The following is a 26,915-nucleotide window of genomic DNA, read 5'->3' on the forward strand; positions in this document are numbered from 1 at the left end:
ATAAGTTATAAAGCCTAAGAGAAAACATATGTAGATAATGAAATAAATACTTGCATCAGAACTGCCACAGTATAAAAATAGTTATTTCAAAGCAAGTAAAATTCTAAATTAATTTTAATAGAATCATAGAATATCCGGAGTTGGAAGGGACCCTTAAGGATCATCAAGTCCAACTCTTGACACCGCACAGGTCTACCCAAAAGTTCAGACCATGTGACTAAGTGCACAGTCCAATCTCTTCTTAAATTTGTACTTAAACAAATGAAAATCAATTAAGTCAATGGAAGTTTGGTTTGGGAACAACAAAGAGTTGTCCTTATGCAAATTTTGTGATATATCATGAAAGAGTACTACCAACATTAAAAAAATAATAATAATAAATTTAATTGTATCTTGAAATGTGTATCTTTCATTTGTTTGCTTTCAAGAAACTGCCTTCAGTGCAAATAACAGCATAATAAGACCTGCTAAAAGAAACATACAAGTTCTGGTGTTTTGACTGCTGGACTCTCCTTCAGATAACAAATGACATTGATCAGTCTTTTGTAATCCGAAGAAATCACAATTGCAAATAATACTGCCAGACCTGTTTTCCTTACCAGTTTCATTGTGTACGTTGAAATACAACCATCTGTGACAAGTTTCCCCATCTGTAAGGTGATGCAGAGAGCTGGCATGTAGTGTGTTTTGATCTCTGGACAGCAAAAATCTAGATGATTCTGTGAAGAAGGGAACTGGCAAGTAGTATGAACTGGAAGGCATGGCATATGAGCCAAATGCCCCCTGGTCATTTATGAGGAGGCATTTGCCAAGCTAGAATGGAGACATTCCTGTCGGGTTTTCACTTGAAAGTGTGCATTACTCACCTGTACTTCATATTTGACTTTAATACAAAAAGTATTATTCTTGGGAAGAAGGAAAACCTGGGGTTTGATACCTTGGGCTGAAAATACTGTTCTGAATGCCTTTCTATGCAGTTTTTCTTTAAGAAGAAATCGAAGTCATATTCAGAGCATGTAGACAGACGATAGATTTGGGCCAGTCCACCCCAGGCTGATGGAGCCCTGCTGTGGTAAATTTGAGGCAAATCCTGTTACGAAGCATGACATATGAAATATATATGAGACCTTGTAAAGACTTCTGCTGAAAATAGAACGGTCTATTAAGGTCATTTTTTGAAAGCTAATCAATGGCTTTCAAATGTGATCCTTTTACTATACATGGAATCAAAGCTTCTTCCTGTAAAAGTTTTATAAACATTGGCATCTAAGCTGAAGATAAGGAAGGATGGAAGCAAGCATGCAGATTTTTTCCCTTTTTTCCTCAGTCTTTGTGGGGGGGATAGTAGTTAAGTATGTTACCGCAGGAGACTGTAAGGCAGTATGTGAAATCTATGTATCCCTTACCCAGTACTTAGTTTATTGTGAAACAGAAAAAAAAAAAAACTCTGTGTATGAAATGAACAACTTGTACTTCAGGTGTTTTGCTCTGCACGTGATTATTTTATTTAGTGAGTTGCATTACTGATACAAGTTACAGTAGTCATTTGTGTAAATCACATAGATTGCTTTGAGCTTTATTTTTCACAATCTAAATGATGTACTTCCTTCTAATCACCAATGAATATATAGCTTCATTGTCTCTGAAACACTTTTTTCTGTCTTGTGAGAAATAATGTTGGAGCTGCAACAATAATTTCATTTCTACTTCAGATTCTTCAATAGCTTTGAAGTATTTTTTGTATGTTTGTCTAGTTATTTCCCCGGTGCAAAAACTTGAAGTTTCATGTAGACTGGAGTTCATAAGTCCAAGTTGACACTGCCTTTTTTTGGTTCTCATATGAGATGAAGTTGTTCAATTTTTTCCTCCTTTTCCTCAGAAGAGAAATGGTCAACAGGGTTTTCCCATTTTATCTTAAACTAAAAGTGATATTGCTGTTGCATGTTCACACTCAAGTTTGATAAGGGATTCTTTGCACTTCTTTTCTCCTATGTTATATGCCTCCATATGACTATGGTATTAGGTGACCAAGAGTATAATGCTTAGATAGTAGATGTGGAAGGTGACCTTGACATACTAGGTTAAACTATGTTATAAGGACACCTGCTCCGCCTGCTTTCATTTTCACTTATCTGTGAAGATCCAGCTGAGACTAGCATGAGTTCTTGCTGTTCTAATCATAGCCCAGGCTAACCTTGATCAGGTCTGATAGCAGTGTGAGGGAGAGAGGTCCTTCAGAGGCCATTGGGATGGGTCTACATGCCTGAAATTGCCCTGGTGGTTGCTTCCCCACTTTGTTGGAGCGTTGTCTTTACAAAAGCACACAGGTCCATCCAGAGATGCCAGAGCTGACAGGGCTGCCCTGAGTGCCCAAAACTGCTGTGCCTTTGTTGGTGCTTTTGTGTGTCTGTCTGCACAGTATACCAAACTAGGGATTTTGCAGTTTTACCTGGTAATCTAATACAGGTGTGCTATTTGTAGCTTGGTACTCTGCCTAAATTTACACTATATTAAACTTGTTCTATTGTTCCAAGTTCCCTTCCTTTTTATGATATATAACCTTTCTTTTTCCTTTTCACCCTTCAAATTTCTGTTAATTTCTCTCCTTAGTCACTGCTTAGCTAAGCTATGCATATTTAATTCTTTTCATCTTTCCTCATAAATCAGTCCCTCAGGCCCCAGAACCATTTGTGGTGGTTTCTTTTGAACTGCTCCAATTTGACTGTCTAGAATTGAACGCAATATTCCAGATAAGTTGCCTTTCTGCAGAAAGGAGGAGGGTCTGTTTCCAATCCTTTCACTATTTGAAAACTGAGATGGCAGTCCCTTGATGTACACTAAGCAGTGACCAAAGGCTTGCATATTAGCTCTGAAGCAGAGTTCTTGTTAGTCCCACTGTAAACTAGTTTTCCATCTGCTTTTACTTTGCAGTAATCTCTGTAAATGATTAGATGGCATGCTGAACCACAGTCCACTTGGCACAGGATTTCCTTTCCTGTGTGCTTGCCAGTCCTTACACTTGGGGTCTATCAACCACTGTTTCCTTTTTGGCTTTTGACTTTCCATCATGTATGATACTGAATATCCTCTTTGTCTTGATTTACATGTCCCTTCTTAAAAAATATAAAAATCTTTGTAGGCTTTACAAATTTTTGATTTATGTATTTATTACCTATGTTTTCTGTAATTCTCATATACTATATGCTGCTTGATCCCTGGCATATTTGTACTTAAATAGTTATAACTGAGTATGTCTGTGAAAGAACTGCCCCAGGATTTGAAACAATCTTAATTTTAGTTTCTTTATTCAGAGATTTATTTATTGTAAAACTATTGGTTATTTCTGCTGCCATGCAACTTTATTAGTTCTTTTAGTTAAAAGTGTATCATGAAACCTTTGTAGCAGCTGTAATTTGTAGCTTTCTCATACTGTGTACCTGTGTGTTAATTCACCCTTCAAAGCTCCAGATCTACAAGTAGCAGCAATAGTCTTAGTGTTTTTCATCACTTACTGTTGATCTGAGTGTCCTTGGTCTGCATAAAAAGCCCTTTATATTAACTGTGATGGCAGCAAGAATATTCCAGTGCATCAGTTCCCAGATGCACATCTTTCCCTGCTCTCTGTCCCATATCTGAAGGAGTAGACTAGAAATGAATGTATTATTATCTTTCCATTTACTGCACTGTAAAGAAATAACTCATCTTCACAGCTTAGTTACAACTTTAACAGTTTTATGTTGTATCCAAATAAAGACAGCCAGGTCTCTGCAAAGACTAAAAGGAGATATATATACACTTATTTATCCTAGAGGATTTCCTATCTTTTTTTTTTTTTTTTAATTGTCATTTGGTAAGCCCAGATCTTTTTTTGGTCTCCTTGTACGTTCTGATCTGGAGCTTCTAGAGTTATTCTTGTTGGTGGTGTGATTTATAGAGATTTAGATTATTAAAATATAACTAAATACACTGTTGTTATTTATGGGTTATAGTAAATGAGGTTACATCAGAGTGGTGGCCAGTCACTAGTGTGGTTACCTATGGCTCCATTTTAGGGCCAGTTCTATTTTCATAAATGACTTGGATGTAGGACTTGGAGATATACTGAATAAATTTGCATATGAAACTATGAAATTGGGAAGGGGCCTTGACTCCATCAAGGGTAGAGAAGCCTTGCAGAGAGACCTTGACAAATTATAGGGCTTGGGCAATTATCAATGGTTTGAAGTTTTAACAAGACCAAGTGCCAGTTTCTACACCTGGGAAGAGGCAACCCTGGATATATGTACAGACAGGGGGATGAGAAGCTGGAGAGCAGTCCTGCAGAAAGTAATCAGTGGGTTTTAGTCAATGTCACATTGGACATGAGTGAGCAATGTGCCCTGGCAGCCCAAGGGGCCAACCGTACCCTGGGGTGCATCAAGCACAGCATTGCTAGCCAGTCGAGGGAAGTGATTAGAGCTTAGGGATATGGTTTAGTGGGGACTGTTAGCATTAGGTCAGAGGTTGGACTCGATGATCTTGAGGTCTCTTTCAACCTAGAAATTCTGTGATTCTGTGATTGTGTGATTGTCCTGCTCTACTCTGCGCTGGTGTGGCTGCACCTTGAGTACTATGTGCAGTTCTGGGGCACCATAGTATAAAAAAGAAATAAAGCTGTCAGAAAGTGTCCAAAGGAGGGCTATGAAGATGGTGAAGGGTCTAGATGGGAAGATGTATGTGGAGCAGCTAAGGTCCCTTGGCTTGTTCATCCCAGAGCAGAGGAGGCTGAGGGGAGGCCTCATGGCGGCCTGCAGCTCCCTCACGAGGGGAGCGGAGGGGCAGGCGCTGAGCTCTGCTCTCTGGGGACAGCGACAGGACCCGAGGGGATGGCATGGAGCTGGGACAGGGGAGGGTCAGGCTGGGGGTTAGGGAAAGGTTCTGCACCCAGAGGGTGGTCGGGCAGTGGTCACGGCACCAAGCTGCTGGAATTCAAGGAGTGTTTGGACAGTGTTTGATACTACACTCTTCTATTATAGTTAGAATTGATGATGCTACTTTTCTACAATATGAATATCTGGGTTGCTTAATAACCATTAAATCTCTTGTCACAGAAGATACAAAATAGTCTTGAATATGTTGTTAGGAAATTAAATCCTACTGCAAGGAAGTGTGTTCTTCCTCTGGTGAAATATACTGCCATGCAGAATTGCTCTTTACACCACCTACCTTGCTCTAAGCAGAAATAAAGATAAGGTAGTTAGGCAGCATTTGTAGAAAAACTTCAAAGGACCTGTTCTGCTGCTTACAGTGGAATCATATAATCATTAAAACTGGAAAAGACCTTTAAGCTCATCTGGTCCAATCATCCTTCTGCCACCAATGTCACCCATTAAACCATGTCACTAAGCACCATGTCCAACCTCTCCTTGATCACCACCAGGGATGGTGACTTTACCACTTTCTGAGCAACCTGTTCCAATGCCTGACTGCTCTTTCTGAGAAGAAATGTCTCCTAATTTCCAATCTAAAACTTCACTGCTGCAACCTGAGGCCATTCCCTCTATTTCTGTCACTGGTTTCCTGTGAGAAGAGGCCAACCCCCACCTCCCCACACCTTCCTTTCAGGTAGTTGCAGAGAGCAGTAAGGTCTCCCATGAGCCTTCTCTTCTCCAGACCAAACACCCCCAGTTCTCTCAGTTGCTCCTCATAGCACTTTTGTTCCAGTCCCTTCACCAGCTTCATAGCCCTCCTCTGGCCATGTTCCAGGGCCACAATGTCCTTCTTGTAGTGAGGGGCCCAGAACTTAACACAGTTAAGCAGTTAACCAGCCTGATCCTCCAGCTGTCTCGCATACGTTGTGTGATTGCATTCAAGATGACCTGTTCCATCACCTTTCTTGGCACCGAGGTTGGGCTGATAGGCCTGCAGTTCTCTGTGTCCTTCTTGTGACTCTTCTTATAGATGGGCATCACAGTAGCAAGTCTCCAGTATTCTGTGACCCCCCCCCCAGATGATCATGACTGCTGATAGATGATGGAAAGCAGCCCAGCAATGACATCCACCAACTCTGTCAGCATGCTTGGGTGGATCCCAACCTCAGAAGAACCACAGCCTTTTCCTTATCCTCAGTAGTCATGTTCCCCCCTGCGTCAAGTAAAGAATGGATATTCTCTATGGCCCCCCTCTTGCCATTAATATATTTATAAAAATGTTTTTGTTTTTGTTTTTTTTATCCTTACCCATATTGGCCAGCTTGAGCCTGTGCTGAGCTTTGGCCTTCCTGATTTCTTTCTCTGTATATGCTGGCAACTTCCTTGTACTCTGCCCGAGTTGCCTGCCCCTTCTTCCACCAAACATAAACTTTCTTTTTCTCCTCAACACTCAGCAAAGGTTCCTCGCTCACCCATGCTAGTCTTCTTCCCCGCCAGCTCATCTTATGGCATGCAGGTACAGCCTGCTCCTGCACCTTTAGGACTTCCTTCTTGAGGAGTGTCTAGTCTTCTTGGATCCTCTGCCCCTTCAGGACTGACACCCAAGGGACCCTCCCTACCAGTGTCCTGAAGTACCTGAGGCATGTTGTTTGTGGGAATCCAGAGTCCTCCTTCATCTCGTTCTCCAAGGAAACATACAAGGATGATAGCAGTAGAGGGGATATGGAGACAGCAGCTTTATGAAAACTAATAGTTTGAGTACAACCAGATCATGCCTATTCATTTTATTTACATTCCTTCAGTTTCTAGCTGTGATCCACAAATGAGGACTGCTGCACTCAGATATACACACTTCCTCTGAGACGTTCAAACCCGTGAATTAAAGACAGGCAAAAAAAAAATAATAGTGATTTTTTTTTTTTCTAGGATCAGGAAGAACCCTTTGCGTGTGTATTGGAAACCTGTGTTTTATTACACTGAAGACTGATGCATGGGCAGGCAATTTGGTTACGTTTACTGAATAGACTGACATGCTGTTAACGACTTTTACCTAGCACATACAATATCCGTATGTTATAGACTGCTACATGATGTAAATCACAAATGACACTGCAGAGCTCTCTGCTTTATTTAATTCCTTATTATTCAGGTGCTCTTCTGTCACTGCAAAGGCAAAATCCCAAACTGGTTGATTCTCCAATTTAAATATCATAAATTTGTAGAGAATGCTGCTGTAACTTCACTGAATTGCTGATAGATAGATAATAGAATCTATTAGAAACCCTATAGACTTGATTAATAGTGTCTGATAAGTAAGTTTTCCTTGGATCAGCTGGATTGATTGCAGTTCCTGCTTACCAGTCTAGTCACATCGAAAGGCTCTTGAAGAGCAGCATACAGGAGTAGGGTTTTACAAGAGAATGGTTGCTTGAATATGATCAGTATTGCTCTTCAGCAGAGAGAGAGAGTAGGGTGTTCAGCAGAAAATGGGAAAGCTTTATATCATTTAAGAAGCCTAACTTTGCAAGTACATCCAAAAGAAGCTCCACAGAGCCAAGAACAGGAGATCCAGATCAGCACCTTTGCAGCTATCCAATTTATTCTCAGAAGATTTGGCATTAATTGAATTCTTTAGATGCCTTACAAGAGAAATAGTTTACATTTATACTGGTCTCTTAAAATTATCTGCTTGTGGTTGGGAAGGGGTACAAAAAAAAAAAGAAAGGAATAAAATAAGCCTGCAGATGCATTAAACAACAGCACTGCTGACCTGATGAAAATACTCTAACTCTAAAGATCGGGCTGAGTGGTTAAGAGCATTGTGTTTCAGTTAGAGCTTAATAAACGTAACAGAGAGGCTGTTCACACGGTAAGTAATTTTCCCTGCACTGAACAAAGGATTTTCAAACCCAAGTATTTTGATACCGACCTTAACATTGCAATTTGAGATGGATTTAAACTAATGTAGCCCCTTCTGTGGATAAAAAATATTTATTTTTGAAACTGACAGGTCCATAGATGATGCATAATAATGCTTGATTTCTGAAGAGTGCACCTGTAGTTGAATGATTTGATCTGTGGTCCAGACGCCACTGTATCAGTTAGGCTTTTGCATTTTTATCACTGATTTCACGTGGAATTCAGTTCAGCTGCATAAATAACCATAAATTAATATTTCAATTATGCATGATCCTCAGATATATTTCAGAGATGTGTGGATGTAGCACTTAGGGACACGGTTTAATGGTGAACCTGGTAGTGTCAGGTGATGTTTGGACTTCATGATCTTAAGGATCTTTTCCAACCTAAATGATTCTATGATTCTAAGATTCGTCAAGTATAACAACAAAATTCATTACTGAAAGGGTCAGTCCTGTAGTTTCTGGTCATATTTCTATTATTAACTGTGGGATGTAAAGTAATGCAGCCTTTTGAAGCAGCTGCACTGATTTACATCATACATGTATCCGATTCTTTAAGTATCAAAGTACTTCTCACTGTGTTCTTTTTTCACGTTTCTTTTTTAGTACTGGGAATATGTTTAGCTAACCAGCTTTAAAAGTGTAATGCAATAATTAAGTATTTATCAAGATTTGGCTATTTTTGTTTAACAAATGCTTATCTGTTTGAACTGTATACTGAAGTGGATGAAATTCTCAAGTATTTCGTCTTTCTGAAAATCAGGATAACTTTGGGCATCTAAATGAGAATTTAGGTGTTTAATTGTAGTTATGACAGGAACAGATCAAAACTCTTGAGCTGAAGTGTCAGAGAACCCAGGCAGAACACAGTGTATGTTCTTTTTTATCCTTTTTCCTTCAGTGAGAGCAGCGTGCTCAAAGAATATTGTTTGGGTAGCAGTCTCAAGTAGATGCATTGTTGGAATCTGTTTGCCATTTTTCCGAGTAATTTTAACCCATCTGCATAGTATTTCTCTGCTTTAAATATCATAGTCCTTCAAACACCCAGAAGATTAATTATTCAACCTTTAAAATATCATCAAAATCAAGACAAATGTTTGTATAAATAAGGATAAATATGTATGTTAGTATTTATTAGCATTTTTATTCATAGTTGAAAGTATAGTGCACCATAATTCTGTATCACCTTATCTGAGATACTTGCTGCAGTAAGGAATGTCAGCATTTTGGTTATGAGTGTGCTTTTAATGAAGAGAGAAGGTTTTTAACTTGCCGTACTTTATAAAGCACATTATTCCTGGAGTCCATTAGTACTTCTTTCTTTGAATCACAATAACAAATATTTATATCACATGAAAAATGAAAATGCAACATGCATGAGAAGAGTATGAATGTGTATAGGCAGTTCTGCACTCAGCTTCGCCTTCTGGAAATGCCTCTTGACATGCAATCCAGATAGGAACATATTCACCCAATGGCAATGTGAATTAGCATCTAAGGTGCATTTTTTAGAGTGACTGGACTCCTAATTTAGATGCCAGAGCTAGTGACTAAAGTGAAGTGAGATAAAGCCATAAGAACAGGAAATATAGAGGAAAGCCGTGTCATTATGGTTACTGGAAAAAGGTTTTGCAGCTGTTCCTATGTGACATACAGTTACTTGGGCACAAGTCACCTCTAGGGGATGGAAGAAAATGCCTGTAGCAATTGCATGCTTCTCCATTTGTATCCCATCATCCTCCCCAGGCTCTTCATGATGCTCGTGGACTGGTGCTTATAATGCCACAAAATATTCCTTCTCTCACCTTCGTAATGAGAACCGGTAACAATTCAAAGCAAGCAGTTTATCTTTACTGAGAAATACCTTGTTCGAACATGCAGGATCAAGCTTGTAATTTGTGGTGTAATGTAATTGGCACTCTGGCCAATTGTGAGTAAATTGCTACAATTTTATCAACTTTTTATTTTTTTCTTTTGTAGCAACGATTTTTTTCTTTCTAACGGTTCAAGGTGGAGTCAGTGAAGCAGCTCTACACTAGCAAGCATCCTTTAAACATTTTTTTCTTCTATATTTACAGACTTCCTTTGTCCTATGCTAGCTAACAACCATTGTGATACCATAAAGGATCTCTTGTTTTGATACTTCAGTTTTCCATAGAGGCTTTTATGTTGTATGATTGTATGAAAGATGCATACTTCAAAACCAGATATACTCCAACAATCATGTTTATTTTAGTCATTTTGGTCCAGGGAATCTCATTAAATAAATCATACCCTAGGAAGCTTTTTCAGTGTTTTGATGAAGACACTGCTAATGAGTTATCCAGTGCAATCTGCCATGTCAGTCACAGTGACCTTATCAAATCATCAAATCACTGTACACAACTGTAATTTGTCATACACTGAGGCAAGAAGAAACACGTGAGCTAATCTTCAAATGTGGTATTTTATATAATGAGTTATAAACTTGTATGCAAATTGATTCAGAAGGCAGGCTTTCTTCATATGTGCAAGCCTTTTCTCACGTTATCGTACTGCCTCCTGACGGGCATTCAGAAAGAGATCTGGTGGAGATCTTCTTTTCCAAAAATCTTCTACTTGAATGAGTTTGTTATGAGGTTCTTGTATGAGTCCACTCTGCTAGTTTGTATGTTTTTTCTCATACATGGAAGAAAAGAAGATGGACAGACTTGCCACACATGTTGCCTTTAGGAGGCTTCAATAGCTTCTCTTTGAGCCTGGCTGTAGCCAAGTTGCCAGTCTATAAACAATGACAGTTTATATCTGCCTAATAAACTTGTGAATTTTAGCAGCTTTTTCCTGGTTTTCTTTACAGCTGAAGCTGTTGCTGCTATTGGCAATGCTAAATTAGGGCAGAGTGGTTGGTTGGCATACTTTGAGTGGTAGAGCTTAATCCTGAGGATTGGGCTGTCAAACCAAACAGTTCAACAAGTACATATTTTCTTGCCTGAGACAGAACAACCCTTTGAATCAGTACTGGCTGGGAAGTGACTGGTTTGATTTGCAGCCCTGCTGAAGAGGATGCAGAGGTTACAGTGGACACAAAGTTGAATGGCAGCCAACCCTGTACTCTGGTTGCAAAGAAGGCAAACCACAATACTGGGGTACATTAGGAAGATAGCAGGCTAGCAGGCTGAGGGAAGTCCTTGTGTCCTTCTACATGGGGTTAGCAATCCTACACTTGCAAGGGTCTGCAGTCGTGGTCTCCCTAGTATAAGATGGACATTGAGGAGCTGGAGTGAGGGCAGCAGTGAACTACCAAGATAATAACAGAAATGGCAAGACTGGACTCTGTTTGGTAGTGACATTATTAGCTAGGTGCAATGACCACAGTAAAAAAGGCATTTCTGATAGAAGGCAGTGCAACACTGGAACAGGTTATCTAGGGAATCTGCAGAATCCCTTGAGGGAGGTTTTCAAGATTAGGCCAGCAAAGATGTGGTCACACAATCTGATGTTTCCTATTAACCCCCTGCTCAAAGTGGCACTATGTTATCCCCAAAATTTCCACCAAAAGCATGTTTACAACCTTCCTGGGTTTGAATTAAGCTCTTTGAGGGCAATATCCAGGAATCCCTGTCTGTTGTGCTGTCAGCAGTTCCCCATTACCTTTAGGACACCACAGTCAGGGTAGGGATATGCCTGGTTCTAAAACTAGAATTGGACATTTCATGACTGGTTAGACGTTTGAATGATGAACTCAGAAAGTTTGCCTCATCTGCATCTATACTATGTTGTTCAATCCAGGCTTTACCTACCAAGACTGCTGACCTACAGCTATTATATCCACAGTCGCTTATTGATCTGATCTGGTATTCATCAGGTTCCAGATGTGCTGAGAGAAAGAATCCCAACTGCAACTCATCACTTCTCAGCTCAGACCAGCACCCAAATTGATGAATAAATCTCTTCTTAATCTGCCTGAACTGTTTGACTCTGGCCACACACTGGAAACAACTATGTGAGGCCAGTGCTGGCGCAGTCAAGCAGCTCAACCTAACTCTTCATGGAGCAAATAGACTGCCAGTCATACAGGCTGAGGGTCATCTCAGTGGAGATACAGAGGATACTAAGACAGCCACATCCTTCCTGAAACTGAAGTCTGGCTGTATGTGCTCATCTTTGCTATGCTGTATTCTTCCAACAAAGGCCTGAGGCCACGTGCGTGGTCACCAAGCCAAGGTGCAAAGGTGGGGCATGAGAACTGTGGTCTGACGCATCTTAGCTAATGCTGTCTGTGCTCTTAATTAGCTGCTAATAACTGCTGCTATAGGAGTAGAAGGGGAAAATTCCTGCTATTGGTCTTCTGTTACAGTCATGAAGTAGCAATGACAAATTGAATGGTATTTAGAAGAAAATCGCTTTCAGTTTGTATTGTCAACATGGTTTAAGACAGCAAGCTGGTTTTCCCTTTGAGGCTGTGAGCCTGGCTGGCAGGCACTTTACCCAGACTCAGGTGTATTAAAGTATAAGCTTAAGAGTTTTACAGGTCAAAAATACTGTGGGGGCTTATGGCATGGGTACTGAAATATTTTATACAAAGTATAACAATTCCAACAGGGAAGATATGAAGTTTGCTTATTCCATTGTCCTGATACTGTGACAGAATGGAGATGCAGTCACAAACTGCCTCAGGCTGAGGATTATCTGAATGCAGATCTTCCACTTGATTGAATGCTCTGATCCCTTGGAGTGAAGCTGGGAATGAGGTTCCATCTTCCGCCACTTTATGGAGTTACCCTTTCCTTTTCTTGCCCTTTCTGACATGCTCAGCAGTGGAACATATCATTAAAGGTCAACCAGAAAATTTTGTTTTATACAGAAGGAGTTGTTGGCTTCTGACATGCAAAAAGAGTGTGTATGTTTTGGCTTAATGCAAGCCAATACTTGTTTCCAATGTTTTAGTTTGACAATTTTCTTGTAACTAGAAGGGCATGCCAAGAAAGGAGTAGAAATATATAGAGAAAGGGTAGCTTATGTTAAAATAAGTTGACTGAACTTGACCTATAGAACTGTTTTCTGCATCTGCTTTTGTATTAGTTTCTCAACAAGACATTCTGGTCACATTTTGTATAAATGTATGCTCCTCGGTTTTGGAAAATCCAATGTGAGATTCTGGGTTCTTGTTGGTACGGCTGCTTGGCGTGCAGGTGTAGGACTATCACTCTGGTAATATTTTATTGTGGTGTTACCTAATAGTGTATATAACACTATGTCTGTAAAGCAAAACAAAATAAAACAAAAAAAAATCGAGAAAAGAGCGTAGAAGTCTTGAATTGGACACTGAAAATCAGTGATTTAAAAATGATTGTGTTTTCAGTTTTTCAGTACAGAAGGTAGGTAATAACGCTCCTTTATCCTTGATTTTTTAAAAAGAAAATAAATACATATTTGTGAAGCATTTGAATGCTAGGATGATGTGAGCTTAACAAAAGCCTGTCAGGAAATTATTGTCTTCAGAACAGGGTTAGAATGGTATTCAGTAGATGAGACTTATGTCAAGCAGCAAGGAGAAAACAGAGTGGTCATTTAGTCAATACTACCCAGGTAGTACCCTGCGTGAGGTAGGAGCCATTTGGTGATGTAATTAAAGATTTAGCAAAATGGGCAAACAAAAGCAGGCCTAAAGTTTCATGATAATGCTTAATTCTGGTGTTTCTTAGCTGCCCAGTTTCTTGAGCCTACACTCTCTTCAAAAGCTCTTACATCAAACTAAGGAAGTTCACTCATCTAGGATGTTGATAGTTCTAAGAAATGAGAAATTTGGGCACCTATCTACTACTTGAAGCGTGTATATAATGTAGAGCACTGGAATCAGAAGTTAACTCACACTGGTGCCTTATCTAAATATGTTTCTCTTCCATATCTTCCAGGCTGTTTCCAGCTATGTAATGTTTTTCGGTCTCATGAGATGGAAATTGACCAGTGCTTGCTGGAGTCCCTCCCTCTCGGCCAGCGGCAGAGGCTGGTGAAGCGGATGCGCTGTGATCAAATAAAGGCTTACTATGAACGAGAAAAAGCTTTCCAGAAACGGGAGGGGTACGTCAAAAAACTGAAGCATGGAAAGAATCATCGAGTTCGTTTCAATCTTGCCGATATGATACAGGATGCAATCATACATCACGACGATAAAGAAGGTATTGAATATATGCCATGGTTTACTTTTTGTATAGCTAAAAGTTTCAGAGAAGGAGCTTGCATCTTCTATTTACCCATCTTCAGAAAAATATAGTTTCAATTTATGATTATCATAAAATGATAGAATATACAGATATGTATTACATACAATATATTATAGCTTGTCACTGTAATGAATTCATTAAGGCATAAAAAATAAACCTTAGCAGGCCTAACATTGACTCTGAGGTTAATATGTGTATAAACTAATGCATTTCAAAACTGGTTAGGACTATTATCATCATTAAGTGTGGTCTGTTACGTATCTGTGGGCCACAGAATTTCACTCAAGTTATTTTGAAAACTTTCCATTTATAATAAAAATCTGCAAAATGAAATGTGATATTAATAGCACTGGCCTGGCTAAAGCTGTTCACTGACAACAGGTCAGCTCTCTGGGTCTGGTATGACATTCATGGCTTTTTGAAACACTTAGCCGCAGTTTCTAGTTTCCTGGTACTGTCTGAATCCCTGGTGCAGTTGTAATTATCTCATCCCTGGAATTTTATAATTTACTCCTCAAAGAGAAATCAAACCTTGCATTAAGGATATCTCAAGTTTTAGAAGTTCCCAGGAATCCCCACACTATTTTATGGGAGGGATATAAGAAAAGAGCTGATGCAATGCTTTTAGCAACTCTTTACAAGCAGATTTTATGGCCCCTTTTTCTAATCACATTAACACAAAACTACCCTAATATAGGAGGCTCTGAACAAAAGTCCCATCACACAGCTGAATTGCCAGCCTTCTCCTAGTTTTTGCCAATTTGATTAGATACAGGGTTTTTACTCACTCTTGAACCTTAGTTTTAGTAGGCATTTGTTCTAACAGCCATTGCTTATCACTGAGATATAGTCCTGCACATTTAGATCTATACCGCAAATGGATTAAAGAGCACTTCTCTTAAAGTGAACGCCCAGGGAATCATTTATAAATGTTACAAATAAAATTCAAAACCTTTCATTCCACTCTTACAATGTGTAAAAATACAGGCTTTATAAGTGAAGAACTTCTCTCTCCATGTTCCCACAGCTTCTAACTTTCTCTGAAAAAACAAGCAGCATACTAGACGTGACTTTTAGCATTCTGTAAAAGTCAGATACTTCGGGCTATTTTTGCTATGCTGAAGAAATGTAGATTGCTCATTGGAGTAGTGAAGGGGGATCAACAGTCTTTTGTGTTGTGCATACTTGGCCTTGAGCTGCACCTGAATCAGAACAGCAAATTCAGAAACTGAATAGCATGAGCAGAAAGAGGAGATACCTCAGGCAGAAGAAAGTAAGGTGGGGGAAAAACAGGGATGGTACCCTGCACTTGAAACAGATAATGGCTTCCCAGAAGCAAGCAGCTCAAATAGCCCAAAGATAACCCCAGTAGGAATAACAACACTATCCTGATTTGGATGCCTGTTGTCCTTCCACAGGACTTTAAAAAAAGTGCTATTGTTGTCTTTAAGTACCTAGGGAACCTTCAGGTGCCTGTCTGTTGTGATTTTATGCAAATGTTCCCACTGCCTGTCCACCTGTAAGTGAATAATGCTACAGTAAGAAATATTATAATGTGAGTAAAAATAAGAATTAATATATATAGAGAGACATAAAAGCTGCTCTCCTACTGCAGTTGCTGAGTGGAACATTCAGCCATGACTCTTTGGTGAATGCATCTACATCAGGATTTCAGTTCAAATTAGACATATGCTTTTGTACTAAATATCATATCCATGTACTGTATTTTTTCCCGCTTTACGGAGCATGGAAACTAGATTCTTTTCAGACAAAACTGAACTGGAAGACATACTCTGAGAGCGTATCTAATGCCTACAAACAGTAATGGATTTTCAATCCATAAAGTCGGGCTAGACTTAAATTAAAGTAATCCCACTGAAACATGTATAGCTGGGGAAGTTGAAGTTTGGGCTCTAATTGTTTCTCTTGTATTTATTTATTATTGTATTTATTTATATTTCAGCCATTCACTCAACATTCATCATTCATCTTGCACATCACTTTACTAAACTGTGTACCTTACCCGTAAGCTAATTCTGATGGATCCTGATAATTGCTTTGAATGTCTTGCACTGGGCTGCAGTTTCACATCAGCTGTATCTGTGCAGCTGGGGTACACACAGCTCTGGTATGAAAAAGGGGATCTGAACTGGGTTGTAAGGCACATTCACTGTGTTGTAAGGCACAAATGACTGCAGTATAAGGCTGCTGATAAGAATGAGCACACATTTCCTGGCTTTTCAAATGTCACACCATCTCTTCAGCTCCCTGCTAGTAGTGCAATGGCCTGGGGGAGTGTGAAAGAGGTCATCATACTGCATTAAGGAAGTAAAGATAGCAGACAGGTGCTAACAGCCATCAGCTTTCCTTTCTTCTGTAAATCCATGTCTGGTTTGAGGGATCAGGCTCTTACAACACTGTCTGCTTAACAGTCAACAGCATTCCCAAACACTCTCACTTTGAATATAGGGAGCCAAATGATTCTCTTTGCAAAAGCTGGGCATTGAACAAGCATTTTTTAAAATATAGCTCAATGTAATTAAGTAGCAGAGAAGTATCCTAATATGAATTAGTATTAATAATTTCATGATTTAGTATAAACCACCTTCTACTAGATGAAGATAAGTTGCTATCCTGTGAAAAACTGGGATTCAAACTAATCTGAATATTGTCTATATAAGAATAAATATCAAAAGTAATTAAGATGAGAACTCAGTATGTCATCATTAATTTGGTTTGTTTTCTAAACATTAATAATTGCCAGCAGGATATTTTAATGTTGTTTGAATGTATTTAATTTTTAGAGAAAGTTTACAAACTAGTCATTTTGTTTATAATGAGATATCTTATTATATAGTACAAAGGTATGTTACATATTCAATGCTCAAGTAGTTTTAGTCAACTAAATTCAGTCAGGTTATGCATTTCCTTGTCGATAATTAATTTTGTAAGTTTAAAATTAATTTTGAAGTGCAATGGTTTTGAAGAGATGAATTCCACCCAAGGTGTAATATAATTCACCTGGCTGTATATGAGCCTAACCTATCTGTGTAGAATGGATGGGTAAGCTGTAGAGTCTAAGAAGACTGTGTAACCTGGGTACTTTAAATAAAATTGATGGATGTATACACATTTGGAATAACTTTGGAGATGAGGATGTTAATGTTTTTGTACTATTTTTATGATCTTTTGTTTCAAAGTGTTTATATGTTCTCAAGTTTCATGGTTGTGTGTTGTGGGGTTTTGTAAAATAACATTGAAAATCTCAAAGTGCAAATTGTGAGATAGATAAATTGTCTTCCAGTTTACCCTTGGAAAAAGGTAAAAGATACATAAAGATTTATTTAAAAGAATAGTCACCCACAAAATATTGCAGCTGGGACTGTTATTTTCATTTTTTAGACCTATTTAGAAATTGATTGCAAATTTCCACAGGTTCCCCAGAGCTTTCTCTTCTCCAGGCTGAACATCCCCAGCTCTCTCAGCCTTTCTTCGTAGCAGAGTTGCTCCAGCCCTCTGATCATCCTTGTGACCTTCCTCTGGACCCACTTTAACAGATTCACTTCTTTCTTGTGCTGAGGGCTCCAAACCTGGATGCAGTACTCCAAGTGAGGCCTCATGAAGGCAGAATAGAGGAGAGCAATCACTTCCCTTGACCTGCTGGCCACGCCTCTGTTAATGCAGCCTGGGATGCAGTTGTCCTTATGGGCTGCAAGCATGCACTGCTCACTCTTGAGCTTTTAATTTATCAGAGCACCCAAGTCCTTTTCTGCGGGTCTGTTCTCAATGAATTCTTCTCCCAGTCTGTATTTATGTCTGGGATTGCCCCAACCCAGGTGCAGCACCTTGCACTTGGACTTGTTGAACTTTATGAGGTTCAAGTATGCCCACTTCTCAAGGTTATTCAAGCCCCTTTGGATGACATCCCTTCCTTCTGTTGTTTCAACTGCACCACTCAGCTTGGTGTCATCTGTAAACTTGCTGAGGGTACACTCGATCCCTCTGTCTATATCATTCATAAAGATATTAAACAGTACCAGTCCCAAGACAGACCCCTGAGGGACACCACTTGTCACTGGCGTCCACCTGGACGGAGAGCCATTGACCTCAACTCTCTGGATGTAGCCTTTCAGCCAGTTCTTTATCCGCTGAATAGTCCACTCATCAAATCCATATCTCTCCAATTTGGAGATCAGGATTTCATGTGGGACCTTGTTGAAGGCCTTTCAGAAGTCCAGGTAGATGACTTTGGTATGTCTTGCCCTTGTGGACTGATGCAGTCACCCCATCATAGAAGGGAATCAGATTGGTCAGGCATGATTTGCCCTTGGTGAAGCCATGCTGGCTGTCACAGATCACCTCCTTGTCTTGCATGTGCCTTGACATTGTTTCCATGAGAATCTGTTTTGTGATCTTCCCAGACACAGAGGTGAGGCTGACTGGTCTGTAGCTCCCTGGATCTTCCTTTCTACCCTTTCTAAAAATGGGAGTGATGTTTCCTTTTTTTCTAGTTGCTGAGGACTTCATCTGACTGCCCTGGCTTTTCAAATATGATGGAGAAACACTTGGCAACTACATCAGCCAATTCCCTCTGGCCCCTGGGTTGCAGGTCATTGGGCCCCATAGACTTGTACCTGTTCAGTTTCAGGTGATTTCAAACCTGCTCTTCGCTTACAGTGGGAGGGACTGTACTTCTGCAATCCCCCCTAGTGGTTTAGGGACTGGAAAGACATGGGAAGCCTGACTGGCAGTGATGTCTGAGGCAAAGAAGTTGAGTACCTCAGCCTTCTCCATGTCTGTTGTTACCAGTTCTTCCTTTTCGTTTATCAGAGGGGTAACAGTCTGCTTGGCCTTTCTTTTCTGGCCAATGTACCTGTAGAATCCCTATTTGTTATTCTTTGCATCCCTTGCCAAGTTCTGTTTGTGCCTTGGCTTTCCCGATCCCATCCCTGCGCATCTGGACACCATCCCTGTACTCTTCCCAGGCCACATGTCCCTGCTTCTACTGCCTGTGCATTTCCTTCTTGTGCCTCATTGTTACCAGCGGGTCCTTACTCAACCATGCCAGTTTTCCCTCCTTCCCTGCTTGATTTGTTACACATGGGGATGGAGAACTCTTGCCCTCTAAGAGAAGTGTTGAGTTGCCAGCTCTGATCAGTTCCTCTGTCGCTAAGGACAGCGTCCCAGATCTCATCCATTAGTTCTTTAAACTGTGAATTCACTCTTCTAAAGTTTAAGGCCCCAACTTTGCTCTTTGCCAGGCCCATATTTCTCGAGATCATGAACTTAGCCTGGTTGCTGCAGCCCAGACTGCCTCCGATCTTGACCTCTTTCATGAGTTCATATGCATTGGTGAGGTCCAGTAATGCTTCTTCAAATCCAAACCATTCTGTGATAACAAATTTACTGAAAGACTTTAATAAAACATATTGTTATGGTTGTTCTTAAGCTTTAGGAAAGAAGTGAAAAATAGGTGTGTTAAATCTACCAAATTGAGTATCATTAAGTCAGAGTTCCCTTAAATTTGGCTTAATTTAACTACATCATAAGTTAAAAAGATGACTCTTGATGAGAAAAGGACCTCTGTGTGAAAGTTTAGATTAGTCTTCTATGCCATCGCAAATTAAAATAACGTGCTCTTCTTATGATTAATATTTAATATCAACTTCTTTCATTCCCTTCTTCTCCCAAAGGTGCTTACATTAGCATTTCTTTTGTATACTATTTGTCTCAGCTACAGCCTTCTGAAGAGACAGGGTAAAATTGTCTAAGTGATATTATGAGAAATATTAAATGCATGGAGTGTTTTACTACATATATAGCTGTGTTTTACATATATTACACCAAGAACATAAAGATGAGACTTGTAAATGCAGTTGGTGAATCAGGATTAGGCTGTGTAATCAGAGTGGCTTTTCATAGCTCTCTGCCTGCACTCACGAGTTTTACATTCACTTTTGGGAAACCCTCTGCCTTTCACCAATGAATTCTGGCTCCATCATTCCAACCAATTACTCTCATTCTAAACTTCATCCAAACTTCTTCCCCTCTCCCCCCTACTGGAATAGCAAGTGGAGTCCACTATATATATATATATATATATGTAATAACAAGGGGTTCTGCCCATACAGGGTTATTTTTTATTTTACAGTTAGTTTCCTTTGAATCAGAGGATGAATTTGTGAATTAGATGACAATCTAGAAGTGGCTATCGACAAATGTTGATTTACTAGGAACTATTTTAGAAAACATCACAATACATATCTATGATAATTTATGCAATTTAATATTTATTGCCTAATCCTGAAGAGACTTGAACACTAGACAATGAATAGTAAAGTTGAGGGACTATTCAGTGCATATGAAATTAATGAAGTGCATAAATTTTTGCCCAGTTGGAGGTCTTGTAAAGAAAGAAAACGGCTTACTGTAAATGAATACATCGACAAGTCAGACAAATATCTGCCTTCCATATAGGGAACTCATAGTTCTGTAACTTCAGAAGAGACTAACACTACTGACTGTTGGTCAAGTTGCCAATGATTTAATCAGTTTGGCATATAGAAAAATGAAGCATCAATCAACGTCTCAATCTAGCCATTGATGAAAAAGATGTTTCAAAGACCCAGAAGGTAAGGGCACATTTCAAACCGCAGTGAACTTTCAATCCTGTAGGTTCAGCATGGTTTTTATCCTTGTTTAGCTCCATGTGTGCTGAATTCAGCAACACAGGGCAGTTTTTTGTTATGACGCAGGGAAACAATGCCTTTAGTTATTGGGTAACAGATGTTAAGTAATTAAAGCAGCCCATTTCAAAAGCAATCATAAAATCACAGTGAGATGAAATTTGAATACATTTGAATTCCTGCAGGATTCCATATGTGCTTTTTGTTTTTTTGGCCCGTGTGTTTACATTTTAAGTAATTTGGTAAAGCTGAGATGAGAACTGAATGTTAAGCTATGTTTTGTTTGATAAAGATATGTAAGATTCCTGATATGCAGCATATATTTAATTAGAATAAATAAAGCTTATAGAAAAAAATGTAATGTATCATAAAAACAAATGATAGACTTGATGGGGTAGATTTATCTAGCCTTTTCATTCTCCCTGTGGACTGCCTAATCTTGGGAGTGCGTTCATTTACCAGCTACTTTTCTTTCAGTCCTGAAAGCTCCCTAGGCTGTTTCAGTTGCAGTTTTTGTTTTTCACACATGCCCCAAACTACTCTGAGCTGAACAGCTGTCCCTCTGCCTCATAGCTGTAGGGAACTAGACACAAAGCGTCCCTCCATATTGGGTCCTCTTGAGCTGATATGTTAGGGGCGTTCATGCCAAATGTAATTTATCTATTTTATCATCAGATGGAGTTGTGGTATCCTCCTTGTCTCCATGAAAGTGAGATTGAAGCTGTCACCCACACTTTTATGCTAGCCTGCAGGTCACTGTTGCTTTGAGTGCTGTTTCGGGTCTGTGCACTTCTCTCTGCCACCTTCTCTCTTCCACCTTTTCTCTCCTCTCCTCTCCCATGCCCCACACCTCCAGTCTCTCAAGCAGTGTCCAACCTGACCGGGCTTTCTCCTGGGGACAGGACCTTGAAACCTCCTGACTGAGAGACAAATTGAACCTGGGTGGTCTTGCTTACTGTATAATAAACTGTAGAAAGTTCATTGCATAGTAAGGCCTTGTCCGAAACTGTTGATGTTGTCATCATCTCTGCTACTACCTGTGTTCTGAAAGGAATGAGATCTCCTTATTTCTTGTGAAAATATGACTATTTACTAGGCTATTTGCAGTCCTGTTCCACATCTTTAAGCTCTGAATAAGTCAAGATCGAGATACAGATTTGAATTTAGCAATTTCCAAATGACAGTTTTGGATGTTTTGAAGTTCACCCTGAAGGATTTGTGGACCACCTCTTTGAAGAGAGTAACTATTATTATTATTATTATTATTATACAGAGTTTCTAGAAACTCTTTTTTTTTTTTTTCCTTGAACAATGGATTTCTAGAATGTAAGCATTGAAATGACTACTTTTCAGGCAGACAGGTCTGTTCTTGAACACTATAAATCCAAACAAGAACACATTTGATTAAAAGAAATCATGGATTTATTAATTGCCTCAATTGCAACTGTAAAACATAGTATTTATGATGAAACATTTGTCAAAAAATGCACAAATTCAACTAAGAATATTATTTATTTAATTTTAAATACTTTTCCAAAATTTTCAAATATTTCTTTTGGTAGACTGTGGTGCAAAGCTTTTCTTCAATGGGACAAGTCAGCATGTAAATTAATCATGACTTTGCATAATGAGGATGTAATTCAGAAGGGTTAATGAATTAAATGTTAAGAAAAACTATTAGTAAGATTATTACCTCTACACAAGCGGCCAGATTTTTAAGAATATAATATGGTCTGAACTGATAACCTTTAGAGACATCTATCTGTACTTTTTCAGTTTAAACCTATCAAGCTCATTTATATTCTCATGCTGGTGTTTTTCTCCATTATATCTTTCTTTCAATGTAATAATAAAAAGTTTTCCACTTGAACATGCTTTGGCACCCAAAAGAAGCAAGAAACACCAAGGTTAATCAGTGACAAATTCACTGTGATGCCAATAAATGATTGTTAAGCCATTAACAAACAACAATTTGGCATCTGGCATTTTTCCTAATAATTTCAAAGGGGATCTAAAGTTGATTTTCCAGCATTATGCAATGGGATGTAAGGCTACGAGTAGGCAGCATTCCCATTCCATGTACTGTTAGAAGTCACACTGATAAAAAAGAAAGATTGCTGTGATTAGGCAGAAGACCCTTGTCTATACTTGTGAAATAAAATCACAGCAAGAAGAAAAGCTTTTCTATACAATTTGCTGTTGATTTCCACTTCAATGTATTTTTTGTACTTCAGATTGATTTCCAATAATATTTTGGTCCAAAGGGGAAACTTTTCTGTATTCATCTTTCAATAACACTTACCTTAAGGTGTTTTCCTATCATAGGAGTTAAGCTGGAAAACTACAGAAATCAGTAGTGAAAAACCTTTTCCTTTCTTTCCTTTTTTTTTTTTTTTTCCCCCTAAAGAACAGACCTTTACAGTGATAATATAATTCTTAAAAAGAAAAATAAATCATGTTTTCCTTTAAAATGTTTTCAATTTTTCAATTTAATTTTAGAAGGCTTTTCCAACAGGGTATAGACTGACATTGTTACACTGGAAGAGTATTGATCTGATGGAAAACTTAAGCATAAGTGTGCGAAGAGACCTTATTTTCGGTGCCTACAATGTACAGACTTCAGTTTATCATACGAACTGTCAGATTGAGAAGAACGTTTGTTTGGAGGTTTTAGAATTATAGAATATCCTGAGTTGGTAGAGACCCATGAGGATCATTGAGGTGAACTCTTAATTCCACACAGGGCAACCTAAGAATTAACCCATGCACCTAAGAGTGTTGTCCAAATGCTTTCTCAGCATTTAAATGTGAACCCTAAATTTACTTCTCATAGGTTTTCTGAGGATGAGAAAAGTCAACCAGCTAAATAAGTGTAGTGAAAAACAGCACAAGTGCAATTTCTTTGGAGATTTTGGGAAATAGTGGAGTTGCTTCCCTGAGAAGCTCTGAAGGTATAACAAAATGAATACAGCCAGAATCACTTAATGCAAAAGAGTAATGGTGATAATAATAGTTACAAAAAAAAAATAATAAAAAGAAAACATTGCTAAGCCCTGTCTCTTTGAGCTTTTTCTGTTACTCAGATCTTTTGTCTGAATTGCAGTACCGTTTGTGGTCAAACACAAATATATTATAGGTAGTGCCAGGTTTACCTGTACAGCATGTAGTGGTTTCCTTACCCAATAAAAATTCTGAACACAAAGTATATATACTACTTATTATTTCAGTCATCTTTCTATTCTCTGACACATGAATTGGAGAATTCTTTTTTCTCAGTACACTGAGGTATCATCTTAACTTGGTGTACAGGGCTTTAGCTGTTAAAACCTTTTGCACTTCAAGTTGACAGTGAACAAGCTTTGTAACTATGAGAGAAAAGAATAAAAGGGTTATAAGGCATAATGAAAAGACAACTGATTTTTCTTGATTATTGTTATTTGCAGCCATCACAGTAACAGGTTATTACAGTGGAGGAACTGAAGCTTGCAAGAGTACAATCAATGCATCTAAGGGAATGAGTAATTTAGCTTGTTTTTCTATGTGAATTTCATCCAAGAATGGAGGTGGGAAAGTGAGTAGTTAAGATGAAATTGGTGATATTTCTAAATGCCCTGATTTAAGCAATGATTTTAAGCATATGTAAACAGTTCAAGTTAGAATTCACAGTCAACCTAAGGCTACATGCTGCCTTACCTTGTTCCTTACCAATGATTCTATAGTACATTGTAGACTGTACGTGATATATTGTGACTTTACGTGGGAAACAACGAGATGGTTTCAGGAGGTAATTTCTCACACCATGCACTGTTACGGATTTTGATTACATTCCGATTCAAAAGGCAAGCATGACAGCTGCAGCACTGAATCATTGTGCTCGATCTCTGCTCCAGATTTTAGAAATCACTACTATTGTTGGCACATAGTGGTAGTTTTTTCTAGACTTCCACATTTACTCATTGAGAGTATGGAAAATATGACTTGCAGTTTTAAAGCTGGAAGCATCTGTGTGAAATTTGAACTGCTGCTTTGTTTTGTAGTCTACTAAGGAGACATCCTATAAGAGGGCACCAGCTGTCACAGTATGCCTTTTAGTAATTGCCATCTGAACTTCACTCAGTTCCTATATGGAATGAACATTGGATTTTTGTTTTTAAACTTCTCCCTAAGAATCCTGTAAGTACATTTATTCAGAATGATACAAGTTATTACATCAGATGTTATATCATTTCCATTTTCTACAGGAGGTTATGTCTCATGCTGTTCCTATGTGCAAGGAGTTGTTGGGCTTTGCACATCTAATGGAAACTAAATTGAGAGGTGAGGGTAAAGCTGAAAAGAACTACTAAAAAGTTGTATGATGCTCTCAGTTGTTATGGTAAATTGTATAGGACTGTGATTGAATGCTGATGTTACTGAAAAATAAAAATAGTGTGGCATATATATGCCAACATTCAACTTCTCTCCATTTAAAAACTCTGTAAATATTATGAGGAGAGTGACTATATCTGTAGAACAGTATTATTCAAGGCACTTCACATTTCTAGACTATCTCTGAGATGTCTAAAAAAGGATACTGGTATCAATAGACTGAAAGTGACAGACTGAAATTTGAAAGAGAGAGATTTAGATAGAAAAATATAGATTGAAATTTGCCCTACAGGAAACTGTACCTCAGTCAGACAATATTTCATAGCACATAAATTGTAATGTGCTAAAAATGACCTATATAGGTAATAAGGACAAAGAAGAAAACAGTAAAAAAATAGAAGATCAGAAAAATTTGATTATGTGGACATTGAAAGTGCAAATGTAAAGGAGCAAGGATGTGATTTTGCTTCCATGAAACCTATGGAAGTTTGTCATCAAGTTTGGGTGGGATTGGAAATCTTTTCTGGAGGTGGCAGTTTGTTTGAATTTAATGAGATATATGTAAATGCTATAAGGGCACTGCGAGGCCCAGCAGTTCCACGTGGTCTGGGACAGTGGCAGCATGGAGAACTACCTGGGCTGGCAGGGCAGGGCCTGACACAAAGACCTGTCCCACCACCCCAGCCAGGAAGAGCACAGCTGGGGTCACGGGGCACCTCCCTGGGGATGGAGACAGGCTGGGAATTGGGCCTGAGGCTGGGCCCAGCTCTTGGGTCTCATGGCCAGGCAGGGCTGGGCTCTGTGGAGCTGGAGCCTGGCCTTGGTGGGGCAGGGGCTGATTGCCCCAGGGCTGATGTTGGGGGCCTGGGCTGGTGGGGTATAGCGTGCAACATGCAATGTTGTTATTCAAACTGGATATAAATTCTTTAAGTGAAAAGTAGCAGTAAGGAGTGTGGTATTGATTTTGGGGTGCAGGAATTGACTTCAGGTGTACTCTCATAGAAACATCTTCATGAGTTGGCATTCTATCACTGAAAATGATTTGAAAGAGAATGGAAAGTTTGGAGAGGAAAAAGAAACAAAGAAGAACTAGGCTGATGGATGGAATTTGTGAGCAGAAATGTGAGAGCTATCTCAAATGATGACTGCAAGCATTGTTAATGACAGTACACAATGATCTAGTGGGCTTTTTCCAACACCTACTTAATGAAAGTTAGAACACAGATGATCTTCAGGGGAATCAGTTTATAGCCATATTAATCTACAAGCTATCTGCAAGATATAAACACCAAATTTGGGAAGGAATTAGGTTAGAGTTGGTAAATACAACAAGATAGCTATAAATAAAATAAAAGAAAAATATAGATTGGATTTAGATGATGGAGAAAATTTTTTTGCCAAGAATGATGTCTGCCAAATGATACACGGTATTCCTTATTTGGAACACTTCAAATGATGCCTTTTAAAATTCATCTGTTGTGTATTTTTTGTTTACGTAAACATCCTCAGGTATAGTTGCCTGTATATTGCAAGTTCAGGGAAATATTGTGTTGACTACACCCTGTAGTGGCTTCCTGTGTCATAATTTGTGTAAAAAAAAAATAAAAATAAAAATTGTATCATTCCAGTCACACTGTTTGAATTGAATTGTGCGGCTCACTCCCACAGGGGTGTAGTTACATCAGTAGGGAGTTGTTCTCTGAGTTCAGTGCATTTCTCAATAGTGAATCAAATGATATAAATAAAATGTTTTGCTTATGCTGGTATACCTCTATGCCAGTACTATGTGTTTATATTTCTGATTCATAAATTTTCATTCATATTTTT

The 26,915-nt window shown here is 38.8% G+C and overlaps 1 protein-coding gene across 3 annotated transcripts in view; it reads left to right on the top strand.

Moving 5' to 3' along the window:
- The window catches only part of MYO16 (myosin XVI), a 378,556-nt gene that overhangs the window by 75,884 nt on the left and 275,757 nt on the right, over window positions 1-26,915 (top strand). For all 3 annotated transcript variants that reach the window (XM_027444352.3, XM_072031861.1, XM_027444351.3), the window contains exon 2: window positions 13,726-13,989. In XM_027444352.3, coding sequence (XP_027300153.2) covers window positions 13,764-13,989 — 226 coding nt within the window. In that variant the 5' untranslated portion in view covers window positions 13,726-13,763. The remainder of the gene's footprint in view (window positions 1-13,725; window positions 13,990-26,915) is intronic.

This window comes from Anas platyrhynchos, chromosome 1, assembly GCF_047663525.1.
Source record: "Anas platyrhynchos isolate ZD024472 breed Pekin duck chromosome 1, IASCAAS_PekinDuck_T2T, whole genome shotgun sequence".
Lineage (NCBI taxonomy): Eukaryota > Metazoa > Chordata > Aves > Anseriformes > Anatidae > Anas > Anas platyrhynchos.